The sequence below is a fragment of the Squalius cephalus genome (genome assembly GCF_949319135.1).
Source record: "Squalius cephalus genome assembly, chromosome: 5".
In the NCBI taxonomy this organism is placed as follows: Eukaryota; Metazoa; Chordata; class Actinopteri; order Cypriniformes; family Leuciscidae; genus Squalius; species Squalius cephalus.
Window position 1 is genome coordinate 39,519,848 of NC_137126.1, and position 17,144 is coordinate 39,536,991.

General features: G+C 35.5%; 1 protein-coding gene across 2 annotated transcripts; it reads left to right on the top strand.

Moving 5' to 3' along the window:
- The first annotated feature begins 605 nt into the window (after positions 1–605).
- slc6a4b (solute carrier family 6 member 4b) lies at positions 606–13,618 on the top strand. Of its 2 annotated transcripts, none has more exons than XM_079873109.1 (13): positions 606–696; positions 4,042–4,176; positions 4,277–4,496; positions 5,602–5,740; positions 5,820–5,954; positions 6,693–6,796; positions 8,155–8,282; positions 8,405–8,517; positions 9,509–9,640; positions 9,933–10,032; positions 10,734–10,834; positions 12,381–12,548; positions 12,641–13,612. In XM_079873109.1, the coding sequence occupies exons 2-13, from the start codon at positions 4,068–4,070 to the stop codon at positions 12,719–12,721; spliced, it is 1,530 nt and encodes a 509-aa protein (XP_079729235.1). In that variant the 5' UTR covers positions 606–696; positions 4,042–4,067; the 3' UTR covers positions 12,722–13,612. The 2 variants fall into 2 exon arrangements, with proteins under 2 accessions (XP_079729235.1, XP_079729234.1); XM_079873108.1 differs by lacking the exon at positions 606–696 and adding an exon at positions 2,390–2,921 and having other exon boundaries at positions 12,641–13,618.
- The last annotated feature ends 3,526 nt before the right edge of the window (positions 13,619–17,144 follow it).

A 17,144-nucleotide genomic window follows, 5' to 3' on the forward strand; every position in this document is an offset into this window, starting at 1 on the left:
TTTTTTTTTCCAATGACAAGTTCAAGTTACAGTTAAATAACCTCTCAGGTGAGAGAAGATATTTAATTGCCAAAGATTACAGGAAATGGTTTCAAACTAGTTCCTGTAAGAATTATTCTAGATCTAAAAGCTGTAGTTAATTGTGAGTTTGCTTTCATATTAGGTGGTAATGGTGTCTTAATGTAAATTTAAATGATATAAATATAAAAATAACTGGGTGATTGTATTTCATCCCTCTTATTACACAGCTACTCAACATTTTAAACTTCCTCTAATAAAAAATAGTCTGTTGCAATGTACAAAACAATCTAGCAGCAAGATGAACACAGCTGCAGTATTACAGTAATATTACTGTAGTCGACATTTGAAGTGGATCAAAACCTTTCATCAAAGTTATACATGAATTTTGAATACCCTTTCTTGTCTTAGGACAACTTTTCTGATCCACTTCAAATGTTGACTACTGTATATTAATACTGAAGTCGCCTGAGGTCATTTTCACTACAAACTGAGACACAAGATTAAAAACCTATACAGACATGATTATTTCTCCTGCAAGTGTACATTTTTTAAATCAAGTGATTCCACCATATTTGCAGGATGGCTGCGTTACGGAGGCGAACCAAGGGGGGAATGCCGAACCACTTATATCCCAGAAATCAACATGTACCTACAATAATGCATCACTACATTTAAGTAGGTATTCATTATTTTCTGCTGTTACAACTTATGAAGCTGCAATTAATTGCAGTATATTTGCAATATATATATGTTATATATTACCATTAATATATGGTAATGAATAGCAATAAATGTGCATATGCAGTCGCACCTGTCTTATGAATCTGGACTTCGGTTATCTTTTTCACTTGATCCAAGCCTCATGGAGGCTTCAATTTTGAGAGTCTAACTTTATTTGCTGCACTCTCTGGCCACTGGCCTACACGATTACTGCAGTCTCTATATTTAGTTAGGATTTTTTTTCGATTAGCCCGCGCTAAAAGCTGTGGATTTGATTTCAAACTCTTTTTATTAGGTTTACCTAACGAGGACAGTTAGACCACAGAGCAGATACACTCTCCTGGATCTCCTGTAAATAATATTACATCTGCCTGCTCAGGAAGCCAGAGAAACTCAAAATGTTATTCACACTGCTCTGCTGTCAAAATAACATGGGTCTGAAGCATCACAATCCATTCTTCATCCAATACAGTGGCCTAATGCAAGGTATACAAGATAGGTGAAGACAATGAACAACTTGAGTAAACAAAAACAATCTCCAGTTTTTAACACTAAAAAACACCCTGAAATTAGAATATCATTTATTTTTTTACTTTGCTTGTCAGGCACCTGATTTCGATTAAAGTAACAATCTACCAAGTATCACTTGTTAGATAAAAAAGAATATATATATATTTTTTAGGGCTGTCAAAAGATTAATCGTATATTAAATATATACATGCATGTGTGTGTATTTATATATACAAATTTAATTATACACAGTACACACACTTATATTATTAAAAACAAACTTTTATTTTGGATGCGATTAATCGCGATTAATCTTTTGACAGCCCTAATATTTTTACTTTAAACTGAAAAAAATGTAAAGGAGAGTTATTTCCCAAATATTAATGTCTAATTCCCATACATAAATGTGTATTATTGATTGTACTGTGGGTGCTTTAATTAGGCTTTTTTTTAAAAAAAAAAAAAATTGTTCCTAGCCCTTTTGGTTATTGTCATTTATATGCCGGATGTAATTTTATTTTGTGACTGTTTGATTCTGTAACCAAATCATGACAGGTTCAGTAAAAATGAATAAACAGAATGAAGGTTCTGTTGGAAAATTCATCTTTGTTTAACTTTCTAATAATTTCTGTCGGTTGTAGCCTACTTGATAAGTTATTATAGTTTTCTTCATCAGTAATTAAATTAAAACTTATCACTGAAGTTTAAAACTTTGACACCATCATGAATTATGCCTAAGACATTTTTAAGACAAAAAATGTTTAATGTGTTTCTATTTACAGTGCATGCTAGCTGGTTTCTGACTAATCATTAACTGGTTTTGATGGTAGAAATCTATCTGGTTGAGCACATCTACTATGATCATCTTTATAATCTTAAGTATGAACAGTACCTGGTTTGTTAGAGACCTATCAGCTTTAATTCCAGCAGGGGTCAAAAGTATTAGGCTAAATTAATTAATTTATAAAACATAAATGGTATTTCTGAAACAATAATATTTCCATTAAAATTACACAGTTGCCATACTTTTATTTCATCTTCTTCATAATATTGTCATTATTACGTTGACAAATAGAGCAATATTTGTTGAGGACTCAAGCGCGCTCTTGGAAAAGTCCACTTGAATGATATCAGTGCTGTGCGCGCGGGATGTCAGGGGTTGAGTGATGGTGTCGCGCGCAGCTCCCGTGTGTAATCTCATTCGATCATAGCTCTCGCGTTCAGGTGGGGGACTCTTGGTTAATCCTGAAGCTCTTACTCCCACCAGCAGGGAAATCAACCACAGCAGCATGCTGCGGTCCCCCGCACAAACTCTTTTGACCGCACGTCGAGCATAATAATAAAAAAAACTATTCTTACTATTTTTTACCTTTGGAAAAACTCGCAAAAGCCATTTCTTACTTAGTCTATTAGTACTTCTGCAGTTTGCCACGTCACCGGACCACCGAAGATGCCGCACCAAGAGCAAGTGATCGCTCACGGGAACCTGTGCGCCCCGGGTCCTCCAAACAACGCCGGGTACAACAGCAACCCGGTGCCCGTTATCATTCAGACAGAATCCCGCGATAAATGGAGCAAAAAAATGGATTTTCTTTTATCGGTAATTGGGTTTGCGGTAGACCTCGGAAATGTTTGGAGATTTCCATATATCTGCTATCAAAACGGCGGAGGTAAGGTTTTTACTTTTATGAAAAGTTTGTATTTATACTTTAATTAAATGTCAGTTACATTATGCAGGCTAGTAGGCTACTAATAAGTCACAAAAACATTAAATTGTGTCTAATGACAAGTAAAATATTGATTAAGTGAAGGTGTCAGTCTTATTGGGTGAGTGAACTGTCCACGGTGCTGAAATTGATTTTTTTTGTGTTCATTTTAAGCATTTTACAAAACCTCTTAGCTTCCAAATAAGCAACAGAAACTGTTTTCTGAACATTTCTTACATTAAACAGTTTCAGCCTACTAAAATTGAAAGGTTAGGTGTCTAAAATTTAAGCAAAATCAAAGTGATGTCAACGCCACAACCTCTCATCCACTTTGAAAACCCCCCTCATTAAAATCGAGTTGAAATTAAATTTGTTAAAAGTGTTGTTTCCATCCATCATCATCATGAATGATTTATTTTACAGTGTAGAGGAAAACAAACCCAATATTTTTAATAAGCTATCTGAAAGCAACATAAGATATAATATTTGATCTAATAGCCTTTATTTGTAATAAAAATTATGTAACAAACTTAAAAGTAGAAAGTTTCTAAAATCTGGGGGAAAATGTTGTTGTTTTTATTCACTTTCACACATGGTTTCCAAACCCTGTTTCTACCAGATATCCATTCATACAGTGCATTCTATACGATACAGACTGACCAGACTCAATAAAGATGTTTTTTTTTTTAGTTTCTATTCGCAATATATGAAGCAGTGCTTATTATAATTCTGTTTATTTAAACTTCTACCTCAGTACACCTGTGAAGCAGATACTGCCAGCTGCAGTCATCAATCATGCAAAAGTTATTCATGATTTAATCTGTGCAGAAACTGAGATCAATAAGTGTCAGACCACAAATGTACCGGTATAAACATATATTTCCTCTACCCATTTTTCTTTTTAAAAGTAGCCTATTATATGAAATGGAACAGGCTTCATCGACATACAGAACAACATTTAGTTAAAGGAATGTTTTAAGTATACTTGTTTTTAATACGCTTATTTAAAGTCTGCAAATTCCCCCTTGTTGATTTCACTTATTGTTGTGAAGGAAAAAAGACCTGTTCTAATTCTGTTCTTCAGGCGCATTTCTCATTCCTTATGTCCTGATGGCTATATTCGGTGGGGTGCCACTTTTCTACATGGAGTTAGCTCTGGGACAGTTCCACAGAACAGGTGCCATATCCATATGGAAACATATTTGCCCTATTTTTAAAGGTAAGATAAATATAGTCTAATTCTGTCTCATATACGAATTTTTTGCAAGTCTGGATGGATATAAAACAAAACACTGAGATCATTTCCCCTTCCCTGTCAGGTATTGGTTTCGCCATCTGCATCATTGCACTGTATGTGTCCTTCTACTATAACACCATCATCGCCTGGGCTCTGTTCTACTTCTACTCCTCCTTCAGCAGCACTCTGCCCTGGACCAGCTGTGATAATGAATGGAACACAGAAAACTGCACGAACTACTTTGGAAAAGACAATGTGACCTGGACAAACTATTCACGCTCACCTGCCGAGGAGTTTTACACGTAAGTGCACGTAAGTGTCTGCACTGAAAGGGAGCAAAAAATGACAGACAAAGAAGCAGGAGAGGGAAAGAAAATGAGGGATAGATGTAGCAAAAATAAATGACGGGGGGGGGAAAAACAGCATTATAGATGAACATGTTGCAAATGTGGACTACTATAAATCATAGTGGAAAAGGTGGAACAGCATATATATATATATATATACACACACACAGTGCTGAGTAGATTACTTACAAATCGAAGCCCATTACTGAATACAAATTACATGATGAAAATTGAAGTTAGTAAAATGTAATCTACTACATTACACATTTTAGGTAATATAATCGGACTTTGATTACTTTTAGATTACTTTCGGCCTTAACTTGTTTATTACATAGATTTTGATTGGATAATCTTGTACTGTAGTGATATAAAATACAAAGAGAACAAAAAAGTATGTTGAAAATTGTCATCAACAAAAGTGCATTAAACATTACATTATGTCATAGTTTCCCAAACAAGGGTTTGTGAAAGAACTGTAGGGGGGTTGCAATTGCTGAAAAAGTAATTATTAATTAAACCATAAAAATGTCAACTTTAAAAATAAAAACAATCAAAATAAAACACAAAAAGATTAAATATTTTATTTGTTATGCTGTGTGGACTCCCTGAATATACATCCAGATTACATATTATCAGTTACTACCCAGCACTGTCACCAGAGTGAATCTCATAAGAGTTTTGCAACATTTTTTTCATTTTTTTTTCCTCATTTGGTTTAACATGTCCGCTGCTCTGCAAACACAGATTTTTTTTTTTTAGTCGAGTGTATAAGGGTTGATTTAGCATAATGAACTCAATTCAATCTTTACAGTTTAAGTGCCACAAAAAAACAAACCTACAAAATAATTGATAAACTATTCTATTTGTGGAGAACTGCTTTCATGTTTTATATTGTGCCAACATTTCTTTCTTATATTTCAGAACCTTTTTTATATAGTGCAGTGTATATTTTAGTAAACTGTACTGAAGTATTGGATGCGTCTGCTTTGTGGTCCAGGTCACTGAGAGCATAATAATGAATATTTTCAGACTGCACCTTTGTAAATCCATCTTAAAACAGGAGGAATGTCCTGGCAATTCATGAATCATCTGGGATTGGGAATGTGGGATACATTCGCTGGCAGCTCATGCTCTGCCTCTTCCTCATCTTCACCATTGTCTACTTCAGCCTGTGGAAAGGAGTCAAGACTTCAGGAAAGGTCCTTCCGGAGTCCTTAAAAACGAAATGAAGCGTGTTTTATTGCACATTCCACATCCTCTCATCCATGTCTCTCTCAGGTAGTATGGGTGACTGCCACCCTCCCGTATGTAGTGCTGTTGATTCTTATGATCCGTGGTGCCACTTTGCCCGGAGCGTGGAAAGGAGTGGTGTTCTACCTCAATCCCAAATGGGAGAAACTGCAGGAGACCAGCGTGAGTGCTTTCTCTCTTTTCCCTTTGTGTCTAACACTGATTTATTGTTATATTCGTTTGTGTTGTTTCTAGACATCCTTCACTTATATGTTCCCTTTTAAATCTGCTGCCATAATCTTTTGAAGGCAAAATGCATGTTTAATAAAAAGTAATAAAAAGGACCTCAGGCATTTGGTCATGAAACTCATGAATCACTAGTAGCTGAGCTGACTTCATAAAGGGCATATTTCTTCATAAATTCTATAAAGTCAATAAATAAAATAAATGAATATTTTATATAAAGTGTCAATGGAGGCAAAATGTAAACTGCATCTCCATATTTCTATCCCTGTGATGTTTGCTGTGTAAGCCCAGTACTCTTTGCAAGGTGATGCAGCGCTGCAGAGAACCGTGATGAGAAGCAAAAATAAAGCACTAGGGGCTAATGAGATGCGTAATTGGTTTAGAATTTTTTTCCATCATGAAAGGCTCTCATACTCATTGAGACACGTTCATGCACACACACACATTTCTCTTCACACAAATCTTCAGATGTGAGCAAGCACCGCATATTCCCTATATACTGTTATGTCAATGTCCTAAATTGCATCCTAAACTGAAACATAGGGAATTTTCTAAATTATTAGTATAAGATGATTCCAATTTTTACTTACATACTGTGATCAATTTATTGAGCCATTTTCTTGTTTGTGTTTCTACGGAAGCCACACCTCATTTACTGTGTCTAATGTTTTGTAGGTATGGGTGGATGCAGCTGCGCAGATCTTCTTCTCTCTTGGTCCTGGTTTTGGCGTGCTGCTTGCCCTGTCCAGCTACAATCCCTTCAACAATAACTGCTACAGGTACAGACAAAACCTTCATTTTCATTATGTTGATCTACTGGAATTTTCAACCACTTGCATTTGCATCAAGTTCTTAAGGTTTGTTTTTAAGATATTATGAATAATATCTACTCTTTGTTTGAGTTAATACATGAATCGTGAATTAATTCTTTGTAATTCTTAAAACACACTCTACCGTTCAAAAGTGTGGGGTTGGTGAGATTTTTTTTATGTTTTTGAAAGAATGATGCTAATTGCTCACCAAGACTGTTTATTTGTTCAAAAATACTGTTTACAAAAGTGTTTATTACATTTTAAATGAACATTTGATTCTATTTTAATATATTTTAAAATGTCATTTATTTCTGTGATGGGAAAGCTACATTTTCAGCATCATTACTCCATTCTTCAGAGTCACATGATCCTTCAGAAATCATTCTAATATGCTGATTTGGTGCATTTCTTCTTATTATCAATGTTGAAAACAGTTGTGCAGCTTAATATTTTGGGGAAACAGTGATACTTTTTTTCAAAGTTATTTGATGAATAGAAAGCATTAATTTGAAATAGAAATCTTTTGTAACATTATAAATCTTTACTGTCACTCACTTTTGATCAGTTTAATGCATCATTGCTGAATAAAAGTATAAATTTCTTTAAAAACATTGGTAGCCTGTCCTTGTTACACATGTAGTTACTGTAGTAATAACTATAGATTATGCATAATTTCATGCAACTAACCCTAAACCAAACCCCAAACCTAACCCTATAGTAAGTACATGTAGTTAAATATTATTACACAGTACTTAAATGCATAATTACACTGTAACACAGACACCTTAAAATAAAGTGTAACAAAAAAATCGTACTGACCCCAAACATTTGGTTCAGTGATACACTGTTGTGTATTAGTTACAAAACAGACCTGCCAATTCTGGCCAATATGATTCCCGCTCACTCTTATTTCTGATTCTATCTATAGCTTAACCATTCATTTGCATTTGGCTCTGTGTCCGCTAACTAAGGAGAAATGCCATCAAAATGAACTGGGCTCTGATGAATCACATGATGAACTGAAACAAATACCTTGCCTCATGGCTAAATGATATAAAAACAAGATTAGACCTGAGAATTAAGGCCAGTTTGAAAAGATGAATGGGCAGCATAGTTGAGTCAGGGGAAATTGAATTGTGTACTACTGTAAGACTGTGAGGAGGCAGGTGGGCAATCTAAAGGGATCAAGTCATATAAGGACAAGAATATCACGTAGACCACCCAGAGCAACTGCATAGCTACTCCATAGAAACCACCCATAGCGAGTTTTGCAGTCAAGCAAGAAAATGTAAAAATCAGTTCTTTTTTGTATGTGTTTTGTACAGAGATGCTATTGTAACCAGTCTGGTGAACTGCCTGACAAGTTTTGTGTCAGGATTTGTTATTTTCACTGTCCTGGGATATATGGCTGAACAGAGAAATGTAAACGTTGAGGACGTAGCCAGAGACAAAGGTGAGCTTCCCCTTTTGCTTATCATAATAGTGTAGTTAAATTATTGTGGCTTTCAGCCCTACAAATAAAGCTTCTCTACTTTTACTTCAAGTCTATCTTTCGACTTTCTCCACCTCCTCTAGGACCGAGTCTCCTCTTCATTACATATCCAGAAGCCATTGCAAACATGGTTGGGTCGACTTTCTTTGCCATCATCTTCTTTGTGATGATGATTACCCTTGGATTAGACAGCACTGTATGTATATACACCTATGCCTGTAAATGTGCACAAAATATGCATGTGCAGTCAGCAGAAGTATATAATTGATAAATAATATGGATAAATATAGATATAAAAAAAAGAAAGACAGACAGAAATACTAGAGCTTCCGAGGTCGCAACAGAATAGCGTTAAAGTTTTAGGTAAAACGCTCAATTTAATATGCAATTACTACATTAGCCACGTCCCTATTCAGAGGCTGCATCCTTCGAAGGCCGATTGCCTCACCGTGGCGCGACGAAGGCTGTCCCAATTCGAAGACTCCTTCACATGCGGCCTCCAAATGCGGCCATCGTTTCACATGAAATGAAGGATACAACAGATGGATCCTTCGCAGCCGTGCCTACACCAGAATTCATTGTGCGCCAGTGACGACAAGATTTTTATTTTAATTTCTTTAACTTCAACTTACTCAAATATAGAATGATACAAATGTAAAAATAAATAAAAAGCGGTTCAAATGTTGACTTTTATCTTAATAATATACAATTATATATAGTTTATACTATTTATTATATACAGAAATGGACCATGGTGTACATATTTAGACAGTTTGTGAACCCTGTCCAGTCCAGTACAAACGTTACTGTTACTCATCAACGGCAGCTGTCCTCCATAGGCTAGACCGTCCCATTTCACAACACCTGGTCCGACCTTTGAAGGCTGCAGCCTCTGAATTGGGACACAACTAGTGACATCATTGCTGATGTAAGCCAGTGTGAGACTTTCAATTTGTATAGTTTTTATAAAACAATAGTAAATGGCACATCAAAGTCTGAAATGATCTACAAAACTGTTTGAATGGTGTCTGTACAACAATTCCAGCTGAACTGAACATTGTAAAGAAGTAGAATAAAAATGAAAAATGCATTTCAATACAGTTCTGCCTTGTAAGCTGTAAACATAAATGTAAATATATGGTTGTGTTTTTGTTTTTTCTTCTGTCTATATGTGTATTCTACCTCAGTTTGGTGGGCTAGAGGCCATAATCACAGCTGTAATGGATGAGTACCCAGATGTCCTGTCCAATCGGAGAGAGCTGTTTGTTCTTGGACTGGTGGTTGTTTGCTTTCTGGGCTCTCTCAGCACCCTTACTAAAGTGAGTTTCAATTAACCTATGGATTTCAGTTTGCCTACGTTCAGTTAAGTTTACCAATACAATAAGAATATATCAGCATCTTAACACAAAATGATAATAATAGAGTATAGAATATAGAATTTGATTACATATCTTGCAGGACAGTTGAGATATAATAAACATTAAAAAATCTCTGTTTTCACCAAATAAATATACTTAAAAATTGCTCCTTGTGATTTCTAATTGGGGTGTGCTGAGTTTGAATCAGCAATATATTTATTCATTTATCATGTAACTTTTTTTTGCTTGCAAGGGTGGTGCATATGTGGTAAAGTTACTGGAAGAATTTGGTGTTGGTTCTTCAATTATAGCTGTAGTTTTTCTGGAGGCCACGGCAGTATCCTGGTTTTATGGTAAGATTTATTATTTTAAAAACTCTATTTCAAATAAATGCTGTTCTTTTGAACTTTCTATTCATCAAAGAAAAGCCTATGTTGGTTTCCTCAAAAATATTACATTAAGCTGCTTTCAAATAAATTACATTTTAAAATATATTAACATAGAAAACAAAACTGTAATAATTTTTTACAATTTGTATATATACCTAGCTAACAAAAAAAATATGTTCTGAGAAACTTTTGCTAACATTCTCATTAAGTTCTAAAAGTTCTCTTGACGTTCAAAACGTTCAGTTTTTTAAATGTTATAAAAATGTTTTTTTTTTTCTTGGTTATGCGAATGTTAAGGCAACAATCTATTTTGGAAACTTTATGGGAACATTCTGTAAAAATAATCTCTGAAAAAAGTAGTAACATTTTAAAAAATGTAAGATGAACATCACACCAAAATGTTTCTGAGAAACTTTCCATGAATGACATATAGATAATGTTTTTGTGCTTAAGTTTTACGAACATTATTAAAGACCAGATAACTCTGAACGAACGTTCTATTAACATTACGTTTGTTCATAACTTTGAAAGAACCTTGCCAGAATGTTAGGAAAGTTCTGAGAATGTTTCATGTTAACTGGGTATATAAACATCATGTCAAAGTGTGCATGAACAAAATGTTCAATATATAAAATAAACAAACTCATTAATTTAATTTTCTCCAGGTATTAACAGATTCAGCAATGATATCAAGTCAATGTTGGGATATACTCCAGGATTGTTCTGGAAAGTATGTTGGGTTGCCATCAGCCCAGCATTTCTTGCTGTAAGTTTAAACAAAGATGTTCTGATTTATCATTCACTACAGTATGTGCAAAGTGTCACCGCTGTTTAGAGTGCGACGACCGGTGAAATGTTAAAGTCATCTTTCATGTGCTCAAAACTATTTAAGCACCCACAACCTCCTTTCCACCCTTATTACCTTTATAATCTCATTCTCTCACCTGTCCACACGCTCACAATTCCCAGTCTGCAAATGTCAAACTGCATGCACTCTTATAGCCTAGTATTCTTTAGATACTTCTGCATGCATTATAGCTAATCCCAAGAGGCCTGAGCTGGCACACACGGCTGACATTTCCACAATCATAGTTTTCCTATTTTGCTTTTTTCATTCTTTAAAAAAAAACATGATAAACGGCTGCCTGTCTCATCTTCTGAGACATTATTTGAAATGCTGGAGAGAAGACATTTGTCTCTGTTCCTTCAAGACACAAAGGCCACCACTCTACAATTTTCTAGTCTCCATAGACCACATAGGAATGTGTAAGGCCTAGAGGATAATATGGACCTTTTGAAAATAAAATAATCAGATTAGAGCCTTCTCAAACATATCAATCCACCTGAACTCACACAGAGACTGCAGTGACCTATAGAGTATTCTAAACTGAATTCATTGTTAAAGACTCTCAAAATAATATATGACATATTTCGAAGAAACACTTTAAAATACTTTAAAGTCAGCGTGAAATAGAAGCAGTGATAGTCTTTTCTTCTCTGTTGTGACCTACAGTCAAACCAAAATGTATTCAGACACCTTCAACATTTCTCACATTATCACAGTTTATTCGCTATAGTTTAGAATATGGTAATAAAATATGACAAGAACTCCGAGTTATCAAATCAGATGGTATTTCACTGGTTTTGGCCATCCTTCTGTTAGACTGTCTCACAAATGAATTGGGTTGAATAGCCGTCAGCTGTTAAATTAAAGTACACAATTAGATAATAGCTATTTAGGTCAACCAATTACCAAGCAATGTTTAATTTTGTTCAGTCTGTGGTGTAAAAAGGTCGCATTAGCAATTAAAGAAAAAAACACTTATGCAAAACTTGGTCAGGTCAAAGTGTCTGAATCATTTTTGGTCCCAAAGTTTTATACATTTTACTGGTAGTCCACTGTATGAAGATTTTTTGGGTATAATATGTCACAGTTTACTTTATTTTGCTATCCTCACTTACATAAATGAACTATAGTGTCCTGCACCCACTAGTAAAAAATATAAAAAATTATATATGGTGCCTGAATAATTTTTGGTTTGACTGTATATCCGAGGGAAACAGCTTCACGGACAAGAAAAAATGTAGGGACTTGATTTTTTTCCGTCAGGAATTGATTGGATCGTTGTGGTTTGGTATTGATGTGATGTCATGTGAGATGTTGCTGCAAGAGGAAGGGGAAATGAATTATGAGGGCAAAAACATAATGATGTGCATGGATAAATAATTTACAACAAATACTGCAATATTCCATAAAAATAAGAATTGTCCATTTTGATTTCATGGTGACTTTTTCCTGTTCATTTCTTCAGTACATTATTATCAGCTCACTGCTGAACCCTCAACCCCTCACGCTATTCGACTACAAGTTCCCAGACTGGAGCATCACGGTTGGTTTTGTCATCGGAGCTTCCTCCTTCATATGGATCCCCATATACATGGTGTACAAGCTCGTGTGGACCCCGGGCTCTCTTAAACAGGTGAGACATGCATTACAGCCACTCCACTTTAGTCTATTTAATTGATAAAATGGGTAAAAGTTGTTCACGTGTTGTTTTCAATCCGATTTCAGCGCCTTGCTGTATGTCTGCGACCGGAGAGAACCCTGCCAGATATCCACGCTGACAGTATGGGGTTGAGTCCGGTACGTTAGACCACTGAGAGAAAAACACAACTCGCATTAAAAGGCCACATATATTGGGTGACGTGTCCACAGCAAACTAAGAATTTATTATAAGGGTAAAGAGCAACTTTTGCATAGTTTCAGGGATCTGTCCATTTGAAATTACCATCAAAGATGATCTATTTGAAAGTGATGTACAATTCGATCTAATACGGAAAATGAAAACGTTCAATTTAAGTTATAGTCGCTCATTTTAACATGCTGTGCAATTTACAAAGGTTGATGTTTTGTTTTTAATTTAAGGATTACCTATAAAATGAAGAGTTCAGATTTTTTTTTTTTTACATTGTAAGTCATACACGTACGTTTTCTGAGATACATGCAAGTGAGATTACCTCATTGTGAGAAATTCAGCCAATGAGAAAATGAGAACAGAGAACTTCATACACATTTCTCTCTCATTTTTTTTTTTTTCCCAGAAATAACTGTTGTCAAGATTTAATCATTATGGTGTTTTCTGCCTTAACTCTGCCTAAATATTGTAGCTACTTTATGTCAAAACTTTGTTAAACCTGTATTGATATTGTGCCTCACCAAGAAAAGGAAAAATGACAAAAATAAGGGTTTCTTCTGTTCCTCATTTGGAACTAAGACTACATGACTGTTTGAAATTTTCATTCACAGAACTTGAGCCCAAATCCTAGCTATGTGTAACGTGTTCATTTTCTTCCCACGTTTTTTTTCCAAATAAAGAACTGAGGATGTTACTGAACTCTGGATGTGACCAAATACTAAATTGCTATGAATGTCTTATTATGGATAGTTGAAAATGTGGTTCATATACTATGTCTGCACTGTAGGTCGTGGCAGAGAGTTTTTGCTTATATGTCTGGAAAATTAATAAAGCTGTACTGAATATTCGTATCTATCCATTCATCCATCCAGTGCTATGGATTTGTATGTGATTCCCACCTTCGTTCTCTTAGTGTGAACAGCCTTGGGCTGTTGCGCCTTAATTAACATGTTGATTTGCATTGAGCTGCAGTATCCAGCATCTGCAAACACACAAGGGGTAAGAGAACAGCATTGTGTCAGGCATTTAAATGAGATGTTTTATTAAAGACTAGATCTTCAATCGCCACCAATCGCAGCTCTGGGAAACGCGGCTCAGTTGTGCCAGTTTCAGGTATGGGGTGAGAGAATAGAGAAAAGATAATGCTATTCCACATTCAGCCACTTCTAGCAGAGGCCGCAGAATGGATCAAAGGCTTCAGTGCAGGCGACTGGAGTAGAGGTGGACCTCAGATTCAACTACAGAGGAACCTAACAAAAGGCCTGCAGGCTCTGTGCTCTTCTGTTAATTACCCAAATGAAAGACCAAGAGTTGCATGGAAAAGGCTAGTGAGTGACAAACTGTATGTGACCTGCAATAACAGTGTTTCATGAGGTGAAGTTGAGGTGAAATCTAAAGCAGGATTTATCCAACTAAAGTTCATGAACAGTTGCTAAAAAGGAAAAAAAAGAAGAAAAAAAAAAGAAGAGATTTATATAGGCCTACACTCACCGGCCACTTTATTAGGTATGCCTGTTCAGTTGCTCTTTGACATACAGCTCTTTGCAAATATCTAATCAGCCAATGCATTTATGCATGTAGACATGCTCAAGGCATATGCTGAAGTTTAAACTGAGCATCAGAATGGGGAAGAAAGCTGATTTAAGTGACTTAAATCACTTAACTAAACGGGCTGGTCTGAGTATTTCAGAAACTGCTGATGTACTGGGATTTTCACACACAACCCTCTGTTCACTGAGAATGGCCCAAAAAAGAGAAAATATCCAGTGAGGGCAGTTCTGTGGGAGAAAATATCTTGTTGGTGCCTGGTGCATGGATCCATCCTCCAGTATTTTCTTGGCACACTTTGGGACATTAGTACCAATTGAGCATCATTTAAACAATACAGCCTACCTGAGTATTGTTGCTGACCATGTCCATCCCTTCATGACCCGTCTTCTGATGGCTACTTCCAGCAGGATAATATGCCATGTTACAAAGTGCAAATCATGGTTTCTTGAACATGACAATGAGTTGACTATACTCAGATTGCTTCCACAGTCACCAGGTCTCAATCCAATAGAGTTTGGGATGTGGTGGAATGAATGGGAGATCTGCATCATGGATGTGCAGCCGACAAATCTACAGCAACTGCGAGATGCTATCATGTCAATATGGACCAAAATCTCTGAGGAATGTTTGCAGCACCTTGTTGAATCTATGCCATGAAGAATTAAGGCAGTTCTGAAGGCAAAAGGGGGTCCAATCTAGTACTAGCAAGGTGTACCTAATAAAGTGGCCAGTGAGTGTGTGCACAGTATATAATGGAAATATTTTATTTGTTTTTTTCCCCAGCATGTTTGTGATTATTAACCGACATCAGCTAACCATGAAAATGCAAATACGTTATTAAATGATTTCAATATTTACTTACATTTCTAAAGGTGTACTTCAAATAAATAATTTAGGTCAGAAGGTTTTTGCTGACAAACAAAATTGGGGAATCTCTGTTCTAAAGCATGGAGCATTTCACTATGGGTCTATCATTCAGAATTATTTTATTATTTAACAAATATACAGATTTAACATTAATGTAATTCTAAAAGTAAACTATTTATATGGTAAAACATAACCATGTATACAATGCCTCATGCAAAACAATCTTTGCACACTTACAGCAAAAAAAAAAAAAAAAAAAAAAGTTTGGACTTGGTTAAGGGATTAATTTTGTGATAATGACCTGGACACATGAACATGAAATATAGATTTTAGATGAAATTATTATCCAACTTGCAGATTAGTGTAAAAGTTCTAACATATTAGTACAAAAAACAACTAAATTACAACATAGAAAACTATGAATCTACCAACAAGACAAAATAAAAATGAATGCTTATGTCCTCCAAGGCCACACTCTACGAAAATATACTGTATGAATATAGAATGCAGAGTAATATGACAGACATAGTAGCACCAGCATGTTGCAACAAGGAAAGGTCAAATATCTTGCAATTATATAAAAATACGGACTAAACAGAATCGAGCATTGCAGAGTGACCTGCAATGGGTGCAAAAATTATTCTCCTGAGCATCATCATTCGGATTTATAGTAAAAATGTAAAAAGTCTGCCTCAAAAATATATATTATGGACAAGATTTTTAAATGCATAATATCAGTTGAAACCAAAGGGCCTCCACTGGGATGTTGATGTTGGTTTAAACTTCAAACCCGACGGCGTTAGGACCTTACAGCAGCGTCGAGCTGAGTGGATTGGGTTCGGTTGCATCCTTCACACTGTTTCGCGATAATGTCAGCACGCCTGGTCTCTCTCATCGCTTGCTGCGTAACGTTTTTCCAATCTGGAAATGCTCAACTGGGAGAGTCTAAAGTAAATGACAGACCTTACGAAGTCCTGCTGAGGCAAAATTTGGGTAAGACATGAATACACACGCGACTGAACCGAACCTGTGTCAGGCCTTTCACATTCATAATGAGTGAGCCTGTCAGTGTCATTATACATCATGACATCCCAGTTTATCACTGATTCAGTTTTAAAATGCTGACGTTTGTACATTGCTAAATTGTAAACTCGGTTAAAAGCTTAAAATTTCACCATAATATTTTGCACTAGATATCAGCAGATTTATTTGATTTGTTTGTTTATTTTATCTTCTGCTGCAGTTCTTCTTTTAAGTGTTCTGTCCACACTGTTGGTGATCATGATTGGAATGGCAGTTTGTGTCTACAAACCTCTGCGACGCAGGTGACAATCCCTAAGGATGAAAGAGAAAGACGCCATGAACTGGACACTACTATGACGAAGGCTTGCTTCTGAATATTAATTAGCCAATTCTTCGCCATTGGACAGAACACCGCAACGTCAGCACGAACGAACTTAGTATGACCAAATTAATTTGGATGAAACCTTTAGCGTCTTCCCTAAAAACTTTGTCAGTGTAATCGAGGTTAAATCTCCATGTGGATTGTATAAGAAAAAAAATGTAAGTTGTTAAAATTGACAACCACATATGTTTTCCTCAATGTGCACAGTTTGTAAGCTTGTCTGGATTTATACGTATTTATTTTTTTATTTAATATTTATTTTGGTGTATTTATTGTAAGATGTTCATTTGACAGCTTTGGCATGTCAGACCTCTTGAATAGGCCTTCTGAAATACATTTCATAACCTGAATATGTATGAATGTGTTCAAAATAAAGAACCGAATGCAACAATGCCTAATCAACTTGTTAAATGTTATAGTTTAAATTATGTTTAACTACACTTCTGTAAAGTTAATTAGCATTTAAAAGTACTATGGTTGTTTTTGGTATCAGATCGTAATACCATGATACTGAATAATTTGCATATTTACATCACATTTGCTCTAAACATCAATAT

Bases quoted from the DNA above. Each gene is read 5' to 3' on its own strand.
- slc6a4b (XM_079873108.1), top strand. From the start codon at position 2,702: ATGCCGCACCAAGAGCAAGTGATCGCTCACGGGAACCTGTGCGCCCCG. The intron at 6,797-8,154 runs GTACAGACAAAA...TGTTTTGTACAG, and splicing joins TTCAACAATAACTGCTACAG to AGATGCTATTGTAACCAGTC. The intron at 10,835-12,380 runs GTAAGTTTAAAC...TCATTTCTTCAG, and splicing joins TCAGCCCAGCATTTCTTGCT to TACATTATTATCAGCTCACT.